The sequence below is a fragment of the Haliotis rufescens genome, unplaced genomic scaffold, assembly GCF_023055435.1.
Source record: "Haliotis rufescens isolate VD_foot unplaced genomic scaffold, xgHalRufe1.0.p SCAF_3, whole genome shotgun sequence".
Classification (NCBI taxonomy): domain Eukaryota; kingdom Metazoa; phylum Mollusca; class Gastropoda; order Lepetellida; family Haliotidae; genus Haliotis; species Haliotis rufescens.
In genome coordinates, this window is record NW_025964001.1 from 56,518,628 (window position 1) to 56,531,759 (window position 13,132).

The following is a 13,132-nucleotide window of genomic DNA, read 5'->3' on the forward strand; positions in this document are numbered from 1 at the left end:
AATGGACATAACTCATAATAGCCACTGGTGGCGCTACGATCGAGCCAAGGAATTCCAGCCTAGTTCGGCAAGGGTGGAAACTGGAATTGTAAAGTCAGTTAACGCTCTTGCCTCGGGAAGATGCTAAGATGGCTACCTGAAAGGGTTTTTTATATTCTTCTAGCCTGAAATATTGAATTTTTGTGACTAAGAGCATTGTTACTGTCTGAAGCAATTGGAATCAGGTGCAGAGCTACAGATAAGCAGCGTATTTGCGTAACCCCCCCCCCCAAAAAAAAAAAAATATTCAAAACCCAATTACTTTCATTTAACTTGCGTCCAGAAACGCATGCATGAAATGAAAAACTCAAATGTATAAAAACAGCACGCGTAAATACCTAATGAAGCTTTATGAGCATGCGTACAAAGGAGCTAATTTCCGAAACACAATTACGAGCTAATTTACTTTCCGAGTCAAGCCTATATTTAGAACAGTTATGTTATGTACATAAAAAAATTCATGTTTTTAAAATCTTAAAATGTTCATTCTTTTGGGGAAATACCCAATAGAGTGAAGAATAGATGAGTGAAAAAATATTGGTTACCCAAAGAAAAATGTTTTAACCTAATTAAAATAGAAACCCTAGAGTAAAAACTCAATTGCTCGAAAGGTTATCTGGAGCTCTGCAGGTGACAACGAGGCATTGATCTTAATATATGGGTTGTTGACTGCGCTGACAGACGCGGCGACACTCTCCCAGAGTTTTGAAGTTGTTAGCGTTGCCCCCACACCCGCCGTACAGAAACTGCTCACACTGTCCGCTCGCCGGGTTGTAGAAGTAGCGTCGGAAGGCAGCACGACAACGTCCGATAACCATCGGAAGACTGCAGGTGTCTGGAATGAAGAGGTATCAAAGACATCATTTGCGGAAGCTCTACAATTTGGTGATACTGTTTCGTATGAAAAGTGTGATGACTCTCTTTTGTCTACGTACGGTTTCTGTTTGTCTCAAAGGGCGATAATTCACACGTTGCTATTTCAATGTGCTCATCTGTGTAAATAATGGTTGCTTGGTTTGTTGTTTAACGCCGCACTCAGCAATATTCCAGCTATATGACCGCGGTCTGTAAATAATCGAGTCTGGACCAGACAATCCAGTGATTGACATCATGAGCATCGATCCATCCAATTGGGATCGATGACTTGCATCAACCAAGTCAGCGAGCCTGACCACCCGATCCCGTTAGTCGCCTTTTACGACAAGCATGGGTTGCTGAAAACCTATTCTACCCCGGAATCTTCACGGGTCGTGTAAATATTGACACTTCCTGGTTAGCGACGAATAATCCACAAACGAGGCTATTATTATGAAGCTATTTAGAGTATCAGCACTCCTAATTGTAGTTAGAACATTGTCGTCCTGTGAAGGAAGTGAATTTCAATTTCACATATTTTGGTCACGTTTTGTTTTAGGTCTTCCAACCTTTGGGTATCGCTCGAGGACTATCTTTAAAGGCATATTATTCTATGAACCTTTATCCCTCATAAATAGCGTTAAGATTGCTCTGTAAAACGAGGGGGCACGGGTGGCATCACTTCGGGCTTTCCACCCACATTAAGCTGACACGCCGTGATATAACTGAAATACTGTTAAAAGCGGCGTTTAACCCAACTCACTCACTCACTGTAGAACGAGGTCCTGAATGCTTAATTGCATTTACAGTAACATTTTACGAACGCTTCCAACACTGCTGATTTCGCACACGTGAGACACACGGCTGTAAATGTCGTTCAGTATACTTACCATCAACAAGGACGGGTCTACGTGTAGGTCGGGTGAATCCAAATGTGGGGAAGGTAGGGAAGGCGGGAACACACACGGTTCTACCATAGCGCTCCACGCACCTGGAATTCGCTCCACAACGTGTGAACTACAATGAAAATGTTAAATTTGATGCATATATTATAATAATTATTATGAATAAGCATACCACAAAAGACACACTCACTTGCTCAAATTGTTTTGAGAGTTTCCAGCGCTGTTCTCAAGCAAGTATAACTGGTTCCATTGAGATGTAGGACTATACATTATGTTTCAATATATTGTCGATGTCACCTTATTTTTGCATAGTATGATACAAACATATTTAAGGATAATAGTAAGTGAGTTTGTTTTAACGCCAATTTGGACTGCATAAACGTTTTATTACAACTAATCTGCAAAAGTTTTGTAGAGAAGTCCGCAGACGTTTAATGCTTTTTTAATTTTAAAAAACAATGACAGCGGGTATAGCGCTTGCAAACCAAGAGTGAGTGAGTGAGTGAGTGAGTTGGTTTTAACGCCGCTTTTAACAGTATTCCAGTTATATCGCGGCGTGTCAGCTTAATGTGGGAGGAAAGCCCCAAGTGATGCAGGTCTCAGACGTTTACCACTTCGGTGAAACCCACGAGCACGGGTATGGTGCTGACAAACCTAGAAACATAATCGGGGCGAACCGGGATTCGAACCCACAATCATAGGTTTCTGGCGTGCCCAAGGGACGCAACTCTGCACAGCTTACAAACCAAGAATCTTATCAGGGCGAATCTGGGATTCGAACCCACGACTATATATAACCCGGGTACGGCAAAGGGAATTGCGGCGCCGAAGACAACTTCACCACCCGCGAATAATCATACATAGGCATTTGCAGATATGAAATATGATATTGACAAATCATTGGCCAAATCCTCACCGAGCAGCGTGAGGAGACTTTCGGGTGTGTCCTGTCCCCGGGGGTGTCCAGGTCGTCACTGAGGGTGGGCCACCGGTTGCACCTACATTCCCCGGGGATCATTCCATTGAGGCAGAATAATAAGCACCTTGGAACCTGTTCTGGAAAACAAGTGATTTCTGTTAAGTTACAGCTGATAGCAGCTAACAGCAAAACCACGAATTCCTAAAATCGATATGTCATTTTAAACAATTATTAAACAGTGAACAACGTTTATAACGAACTTCCGGATATAACGAACTGTTTCTTGGTCCTGTACATTTTGTGTATATATATTATACATATGCTTATAACGAACTACGGTTATAACGAATTAGAATTAGTGGTCCCTTTGAGTTCGTTATAACCGTAGTTGACTGTACTTAATACCCCTGACGGATAATCATTATCGGCTCTGAGATTATTTTCGTCACTCCGCTTGTCTCGATCTTCGGATAAATCGAGACACTGATGTCTTTGCAACTGTTGGACATGTTCACAGATATAAACCATATGTACACGAACCCGTGAAGATTCCGGGGTAGAATAGGTCTTCAGCAACCCATGCTTGCCGTAAAAGGCGACTATGCTTGTCGTATGAGGCGACTAACGGGATCGGGTGCATGGTTAGGCTCGCTGACTTGGTTGATGCATGTCATCGTATCCCAATTGTGCGAATCGAAGCTCATGATATCAATCACTGGACTGTCACGATTATGTACAGACCGCCGTCATATAGCTGGAATATTGCTGAGTGTGGCGTTAAACAAACAAATATATGTACATGAGCCATAATTGCTCCATGAGAAAAATATATCTCCATACAATTAACCAAAGGGTTTGCAATAGTTAGGCTAAAGACGTCAGTATGCGAAAGCAAATTCAGTCTTTAATATATTACTACTTTATCAATAGTTTTTTCCCCGTCGTATTACACCCGTATTGAATCGGGGCCATCTGGGTTTTTTATCTTAGATATACTCTTTTGCTCGGCATCTTAATATCCATCTGGCATTAGCGCTAAATCGTGATTCTTATTTAAGCCAAAGATTTTATCATAAACTCAGTTTAAAACGTCTTTAGGCCCACCGAAATGTTACGGCTTGGAAATTTAAATAAAGGTAATTAGGATAATTAATGTACACACCTATAGAGGAACTAGCTTCAACTGCGGCGAAGACAGCGACGGCACACAGAAGAATGTTGATGTCCATGTTGTTTTCTGCAACAACAAATATTGGGATAGTTCATGACCTGGCCTGTTGTTATATCTGACAGAACGCCTCAGACGATGTGTCACATGTCAATCATAACGGTAAACGTGTCTCAGGCAGCGTGGTAATTGTGGCTTAGCATGTTAGAGAAACACTTGTCAACAAAGCTGTCACCCTCGGGTCAAAAAGGTATTTGCACTTACTTTTTCACCCTTAGAAGCCAAAATGTTCTCTCGTATGAAAATCGGTCAAATATATTTATTTTAAAAAATATCGATTAGATCGAAAAAATGTCCATTCTATAAATTTTGATGTCAGAAAAACATTGCCAGAGTTGATGTATTTCCTAAAATATTGTTTATAGTCTTGTGTAGCAAACGAAACTAAAATAAGATTTATCATTACGTACAAAACATAATTCATAATGAATGTATACTTTTATATTAATAAGTGAAATATTGTAAAAATCATACCTGGTTGTAGTGATGTCGATATTGTCCTTGCTTCAGCAGATGGGAGTTGATATGAGAATCAAGTCGCTATACAGCCTCTATATATACACCAGCAAGCTATAAACTTGGGGAACTGAAGCGAGTGTCAAGCCCCAGTAAACACGTTCATTTTCTGAATTCTGATTGGTTGAAGAGGAATGACGTCAGCCATCCGTGTCCGACATGTCAATTCTTCAAATGAGTTGTCTCCTTGTATGCGTCAGTTACTCGATGTAAACACCATACCGTCCCACTGTTGTTATTCACTGGAATTTAACTGGGCATCAATCATTTTTATCTGCATCAGTACACCTTGACACTGACACTCTTCCGCCTCCATTGTCGCATGTTTCCCTCAAATTCCGTCAGCATTATTATCGCTATAGGTATAGTCTCAGGTAATAACATTACTACATGAAAGACTACATATGACGATATCAATCTGTTGGTCTTAGATCATAAATTACCATATCTCTCCGTGAAGATCATGGGTAGAATAGGTCTTCAGCAACCCATGCTTGTCGTAAAAGGCAACTATGCTTGTCGTAAGAGGCGACTTACGGGATCGGGTGGTCAGGCTCGCTGACTTGGTTGATGCATTTCGTCGTATCCCAATTGGGTGGATCGATGCTCATGATGTCAATTACTGGATTGTCTGGTCCAGACTCCATTATTCACAAACCGCCGTTACATAGTTGGTATATTGCTGAGTGCGGCGTTAAACAAGAAATAAACAAACATTATTAAATCTCGAATGGTGAGCGAGTTGCATGGGTTTAACGCCGCTTCAAACCGTATGTCGGTTATATCGAGAGATCTCACCTGTGTGTCATTTGATAAGAATCGATAAGAGTTAAAATAGCTTTAATAGCCCTATTCGAACAGCCTGAATCATTTCTAACTGTTTCAGTATCTAAACAATAAAAACTAGTGTCTTGAGTGTAAAAAGTACAGGGGCCCGTTTCACAAAGCAATATTAGCGAGACGACTATCGTAAACCTATGATCGTCTTTGGGCCATGTTCGCTTTGACGAACGGGCCCATGTATTTAAAACTAACTTTAATGCCTGAGATAAGAGATATCATTTATCGCGACCTCATAGTGACGTCACAGTGGTCTGTCTACAAAGCATTGTTATGTATTTTGTTGTAGCGATATCTCCCGTTAACAGTTATGGATGATGTAACGGTGTTTTTTGCACGTGCTTTATTTGTTTTTAGCCTAAAAGTTACACGGGGATGAGTAATAGATAAAGTGAGTGAGTGAGTGAGTTAAATTTTTCATCGTATCGACAATATTTCATCCATACAACGATGGAATCTAGGTAGTAGGTTTCAAAAATCTGTCGACAGAGGCGTAAAACAATAAGGTATATCACAGTTTTTTAATAAAACAATCCAGGTCCAAATTTTAAAATCATATAGTTATACATAGATTAAGTAAAAGTTAAAGAAAACTCTATCTTTGTCTCGCGCATGTATAATGATATGTATACATACGAAATACATAAATATTTATGAAAATATTTTTTAGAATATTCTTAACTGTAAATTATTACACTTAACACGTTTGTGTTCGTCGGGTTCAATGATTAAAGGGAGGAAAACGATGCCACCGGGGCCGGCGGAAACGCTGACCCGGTGTAGCGAATATGAGCACTTGTTAACAGCGTGAATAATTGACGTGTCAGGCTACAGGAGTAAACATACTGTACGCAAAGCATAAGGGAGGTAACTCTCATAGAGAAGTATGGTTTACGATCAATTTTAACACCATCTGCATGTCTTCGCTGGTCTTGTTCACTATAACATAATATTACAACAATGTAAGTATTACTTAAGATTAATGATGCAAAACTATTGATAACTGTAGATATACAAAACATTTGTTATGCCATTACATCCAGCCGTGTGTCCCTGCTGTAATTGTTCGTTCAATTCTAGACGATGCAACATATGTTGCAAACAAAATAATTCTTATGTCATTCCTGTGTGTCAACTTAATACCTCTTGTTCCTTGAGGGGGCACGGGTGGCCCAGTCGTCTAAGGCGCTGCGATTCGCTGTGCAGAGTTGCGTCGCTTGGGCACGTCAGAAACCTATGATTGTGGGTTCGAATCTAAGTTTGTCAGCACCATACCCGTGCCCGTGGGTTTCACCAAAGTGGTAAACGTCTGAGACCTGCATCACTTTGGGCTTTCCTCCCACATTAAGCTGACACGCCGCGATTTAACTGGAATACTGTTAAAAGCGGCGTTAAACCCTACTCACTCACTCACTCACTCTTGTTCCTTGAAAACAATGGGAAGGCATTGTTGTGAAAACATATTACCAGTTCTGTTTTCATGACATTTTTATTTTATTTTTTTATATTACCTTAATATTTCAACTCAGATATGTCATGTTCTCATTCCTGATTGTGAAGGTACCCCATGCGAACTATAATTTGTTTTGTTTGGGGTTAGATATAAGCGCTTTATGACAGTACATGTTCTTGCATCAATAGGTAGGTATGAAACAAAACGTCTTCGCGTCGTGTCGATCCTCTTGTTTCCCATAGGTTCAGAAATAACCGAGTTCATAAAAGGCGTATGTGCACTTGTGCAAATATCACTTCACACACACCAGCGTTTTCTTTATTACTTGCCCGTGAGACCCGTGAAGATTCCGGGGTAGAATAGGTCTTCAGCAAACCCATGCTTGCCGTAAAAGGTGACTATGCTTGTCGTAAAAAGCGACTAACGGGATCGGGTGGTCAGGCTCGCTGACTTGGTTGATGCATGTCATCGATGCTCATGATATCAATCACTGGATTGTCTGGTCCAGATTTGATTATTTACAGACCGTCGTCATATAGTTGGAATATTGCTGAGTGCGGCGTTAAACCCAAAACCAAAAACCAAAACTTGTCCGTGAAGAGATCACCCGTTTAATAAACACACAGCTGTATTACACATTGTGTAATACCCAAACGCGTGCTTATATACTCTCGGAACAAGTTTCACGAACAAATATTGAAAGCTCTTAACATCCCTTGGCTTATTCAACAACATTGCGTAGGGAGATGATAGATCACTGAGAGGAGCTTATGCACACTCGATGACCCCAGAAACCTTGTTGGTAGGCTGACGTCACATGGCATTGTTTCGCCGATGGATCTTGCAACAAAATTCCACAAATTACGTCATCAGGTATTGTGACGTGATTGTAATCTTTGAGGTGCAAGGCCACGTTCCACAAGGCGATCGTACTGTAGAGCAACGACAGTCGTTAGTCTATGTTAACCCTCTGGATGCCGAGTTTTTTTTCTGACGCACATTTTCCTTAGATCGGAAAAGTGAAGGTTGTGCGAGAATTGCGCTCACGCGGCACTGGATATACCTCTCTCTATAAACTTACGCAGAGGTGGAGAATATTAAATATCCTAATTGATGGTGTTAAGTTAACTGCAAATATTAAACCGGTTTTAAAGAAATACGCTTCTAAGTGTTGTCCGAGAATTTATTCTGCGTTGAAAAACAGTAAATTTCTTCGCTTTTTATCGTACATCGATAAAAGTACTGTGCGACGATTTTTGTTATTTCGAAGCTTTACGGAAACTGTCAGCGAACAAAATACTGCCTAATATCTGAACGACATAACTATATATCAAATGGAGTTATATGCGTATGTGTAACGACATACATTCAATGCCAAAAATAGCATGCCGTAAATGACGAAAACTGATTTTTCTCTATGACGTCAAAAGGCGACCGAGAGGTTACACGCGTACAAAGAAAAGGGGGCATAACTCCGCTATGCTTAGCACTAGGTTATTGTAACTCAGGTCAATTTGTGAGAATTAGCTGTGGGTAAGGACAATGTATTTTCGTTGTGTTTCGTTAACGAGGAACCAAACTATTCCAAGACAAATATCGATATTGAAACTGTATACGTTTTCTTGTAAATAAAACCCACAAGAAATGATGAAATCGTACTTCATAAAAAAGAGGTAATAGAGAAATGGATGGCCCTATCTAACCTATAACTTAGTCCTTATATTCCAACATTCTCCTGAGTGTGTAAGTGTAATTTGACTTATGGTGCACCATTATTAATGGAGCACTAGCTTTATCATCAAATGTAGTGAAATACCCCAAAATAACACCATTCCTTTTGACGTCATGGCCGGTTTTATGTCTTTGATAACGTCGGAGAAAGACGACACTGGTATTTTGATTTATATATATCTCCCATAATTTTCGTTCATGGTTTGGAAAATCTCGATGTGTACAATGGAATTTGACGCTTTTTCGACACAACATAAAATTACTGCTTTCACCAAGTAAATAATGTCTTGAATATGTAAACAATTAGATAGTTTATCGTGTATCTTAATTGGACAGGACACGCACCTGTTTGGCATCAATTTACGTTATGAAATTCACAAAAGAATATTTCAAAACAACCAAAATTATATTCAGTATTGGACATATATTTGTTCATTATCATGTTAGTATTTCTCTTCATCTCGTCTCAGAATGAAACAATAAAAGATGCGAAGAAAGCACTATCATATTGGTATAGAATTATATCAGGATAATCGTATAAGGTTGAACCAACGGGGTACCTGGCATGGATTTTATTTTATACATTTTAAAATTTCTGGAGAAATTAAGTAAACAGTTTAATATCCCGTGATCACAATATTGAAAAAAGAATGAACCCATTGATTATATAATGCAAAACGAGAGGAATAATTCGTAAAATGTGTGTGACTAACGCGCACCTGGCGAATCGTTAGAAATCACTGTTCTGTGTATCAAACGACATCAAAAACAGTTCCAAGACCAAGACAGTTCTTTCAGAAATGTGTGCATATATTTTACCGAATTTATTTTGTAAAAGTAATATATTCAGTTTTAGTTATGAAATAAAATGAAACGGATATTCATGGACATTGCTAATATGAACTTATAATAATGACTATTGCACATCCCAAGAAATGCGTACATGCTGCAGTTACATTTACACTTCTTGTAACACTTGTCCAAAGGAAAGAAATATCATATGCGACACTAAAAACCTATCAATTGTTATGTAAACAATGTTCAAACAAACAGGAGATTATCAAGGTTCCTTCATACATGTTGTGGACGATATTTACGTATGATATCATTTTGAACATTGACAAATGTCCAAAGTGAAATTAGAATCTAATTGTGTGAAAAAATGTATAAAAGATATGCAAAATCTGCATCATAACTGAAACTGTAAACAGCATCATGGTACAATGATCGTGTGCACTCTCATTCAAAGACCTTCACCTCAAAGAAATTACCAAATATGTACAACAATGTTGACGTATGACATCACTACCTGTGACCCACTTTTACAAAATGGCGTGTTCACTGTCAACAGTACGCGGGATTTTACGAGGGGACTTTCGTAGATTCAGGGATCGTATTTACATAAATGTGACATGTAAGTAATCAGAAACATTCTGACAATCCATGTACTGTTATTTGTTGCCATAATTTTCATTGAAACAAACCGAAATAGTCAGAAATTCCGATAAATCCCGTTGTCGTTGTGCGTGATTTTGCGTCAGTCATGGCGTCACACAGGACGGATACTTTGCAATGATTTGATATTTTCAACAGAAGTTGTCAATGTATCTATTTTAAATTCCCTATTTCTTCCTACGATTCTCTTCCCATGACTATTCTGCAAATGTTGAGCCAATATTTTGAACGAATAGACGAATGGATAGCTCAAAATAGGAGAAAATGCTACAGTGTGTAAAATCTGTATTTTACTTTGTTTACACTTCAAACAAGTGCAGTGTTTCGAGCACAGCGTTCGTTTTCACACCTGACTTATATTGCTTGATTTCATCCAGCCACTTCGTATTGGTGACAAAGACCATTGTTCATTCGATTCTAAAATGTATGAGGAATTCAAGGATGTGTGTATCGCAGCAAAGTTTGGAATATACGGGATGTTACAGGCGCCTCATAACCGGTATACCTGAAACGTGATTTTGTAAACACCATCCAATATGGCGGAAAGTTCACTTCGACGTTCGTGTTTGCGTATTTTCCAAAACATTCTAAACGATTCTAGGGTTATCGGAGACGTTTTTGAATGATCATTGGTGATTTCATAAAGGACAGATACCCGTGATCACTAATATGCTATTTTTGAAATTCATTTCTCGGAGTAAATATCCGAAATTTAGATTCCAGAACATGCTGTAAATAACGCGGCGAGTGGTGATTTAGTAATGTGTAAAACATGGCGACATTTATGAAGTACCTAATTTTCAGAGGTCATTTTTTGTACTTTTGCTTGGCCTAAAAAGCCAATGAATAATATCACAGAACAGGGAATCTCCCACCTTATTCAAAACTGTGATGTGTATTAGTGTGCATGATGTATGTTGAATTTTATTCGACTTCAAAGTGATGGTTGTAGAGGAAGGACATATATGTCCCTCTGGCATCCAGGGGGTTAAAGTATGTGAGCTGCGACAAGAAAACATTGATGCAGAGCATCATAGTTCCCCGCCATATGTGATGCCTCACAAACGCATAATTATGATGTTACTGAAAGGCATGAAGGAGCATAGTTATATTATAATATATAATAACACAACGCTGTTGTGGATTTTTAAAAAAATTTATTTTGAGTATTGGGCAATTCAGTTGATATATTAGCACAGGGTAGGTCTATCTAAAAATAGTTTCTTGTTTAACGCCGCACTCAGCAGTACTCCCGCTATTTGACGGTGGACTGTACATAATCGAGTCTGGACCAGATAATCCAGTTATTGACACCAAGACCATTGAACTACGCAATTGGTTTTGGTTGATTGGTTGGTTGTTTTACGCCGCACTCAGCAATATTCCAGCTATATGACGGCGGTCTGTAAATAATCGAGTCTGGACCAGACAATCCAGTGATTAATATCATGACCATCGATCCGCGCAATTGGGATCGATGCCATGCATCAACCAAAGCCTGACCACCCGATCCCGTGAGTCGCCTGTTAGTCGCCTCTTACGACAAGCAAAGTCGCCTGATATACTGTTAAGATGTAACATAACAAGTCATCCATACTACTAAACAGAAGTAAAACTGCTTGTCCATTCGGATCAATCTGACCCAAACCATTCCGCTGATGAGAGTAAAAAAATGCATACGAATCAAAATACGTAAACATTGCAATGGAGACATCATTAAAAGTTACCAAAAGTGACTGGGATATCAATATTGCTTGTTGAAATGATTCTATGAAATTTGTTTTCCCTGCTTTGGAGCACCTGTGACGGAGCCATAAAACTGATCTGTTATGTAGACAATATCGCTTGAGGCAGTGGCTGCTGGGAGCTGATTATGACCTAAATACCCCTCATAGCCTTCGATGTTAATTATGTGACTGTAGAGAGCTATGCCTTCAGCCAACAGATTATCGAGGTCAGTGGAACACGGTACAGACGCAAATAGATTTGAGCCATGGAACACAAAATATATGAGGGACCAGAGCTACGGCTGTACATTGAATTCCATTAAACAGTTGAAAAATACTACAGCCTTGATGCAAATTCGCCGACACACTACTCCGATTTTGCTTTGACTTTGCTACCAAACGTTTCACATGTGGCTGTATGCGGTGCACTGATTAAAAAAAACTGGGTTAATTCAAAATACGGAATATAACTATTCCAAATATTTCCAGTGAACTTGAGCATCCAAACAATAACAAGTGTGGTATGTAGAATGTGGAATTCAGCCATATTACATTTAAATTGAGATGTTGTCGTTGTTCATGAATAAGCATATTCAGAACAGGTTTTATATTATGCTGTTATTTACGGTCTCCGGAGTACAGTTCTTCTTTTGTATACACCGTGAAAATCAGAAAATTAGTCCTTGAGGAAAAAGGGACATCGGATTACACATGAATGGTTTAATAATGTCAGCTAATGACCAGAAACGGTCAGATGCATCAATTAACTACATAAAGACGATTTTGAAGTATCTCTTATTGCTGGAAAAGAATAGCATCAACATTCCACGCGAATGATTCGTATGTTTTGTTTCCGTAAATGCGTGGCTTGAAATTTCAAATAAACACACCAACATGTTGACATACATGCTACAAAATTAACGTTTCCCGTATACTTCTACGCCTTCAGGGCGGGGAAGAACGAGAATTTTGTGGAAAGGACGCCTGAATCACCGTTGTATGTTATTAAATTCATACGTTTCAACTTTTGACGTGTTTAAAGTATTATTCTGTTAAACTAAATTGGATTATGTCGTGGATGGTGTAGGTGTCAGCCTATTCACACTCAACAGTAAAATTCTGAAAACAATATAAATGGCAAGCAATAAATAAAATACTAAACTCGCTCCCGTGTAAACCAATTTTATGAAACTCGTGAATAGTTGTGGTATCTGACCAGCCAAAGCGCGTAAGATATCAGAACTCATCACTCGTTTCATAAAATTATATTACACGGGAGCTGGTTTAGTATTCTATATTTACGGCATCCGGACGGCATTGTTGAGATCATTCGAATCTTATTATGACGTAAGTTCGGTATGACGTCAGACTAGAAACGACGTCATAGCTGAAGATTTGTCAGTCGACAATTGTGGTTTTCTTTTTTCTTTTGTTTGTTTGTTTGTTTGTTTGTTGTTAACGCCA

The 13,132-nt window shown here is 39.0% G+C and overlaps 1 protein-coding gene across 1 annotated transcript; it reads right to left on the reverse strand.

Moving 5' to 3' along the window:
* Positions 1-4,507, reverse strand: LOC124148719 (BPTI/Kunitz domain-containing protein 2-like). The gene is made up of 5 exons (XM_046519976.2): positions 4,421-4,507; positions 3,881-3,955; positions 2,716-2,855; positions 1,785-1,911; positions 1-874 (listed from the first exon to the last, which is right to left on the reverse strand). The coding sequence occupies exons 2-5, from the start codon at positions 3,945-3,947 to the stop codon at positions 690-692; spliced, it is 519 nt and encodes a 172-aa protein (XP_046375932.2). The 5' UTR covers positions 3,948-3,955; positions 4,421-4,507; the 3' UTR covers positions 1-689.
* Between the last annotated feature and the right edge of the window lie 8,625 nt (positions 4,508-13,132).

Excerpts from the sequence above, each read along its gene's own strand:
- LOC124148719 (XM_046519976.2), bottom strand. The coding sequence starts at position 3,947 with ATGGACATCAACATTCTTCTGTGTGCCGTCGCTGTCTTCGCCGCAGTT. Across the intron at positions 2,856-3,880 it reads TGAAGCTAGTTCCTCTATAG|AACAGGTTCCAAGGTGCTTA; the intron begins GTGTGTACATTA and ends CTTGTTTTCCAG. Across the intron at positions 875-1,784 it reads TAGACCCGTCCTTGTTGATG|ACACCTGCAGTCTTCCGATG; the intron begins GTAAGTATACTG and ends TCTTCATTCCAG.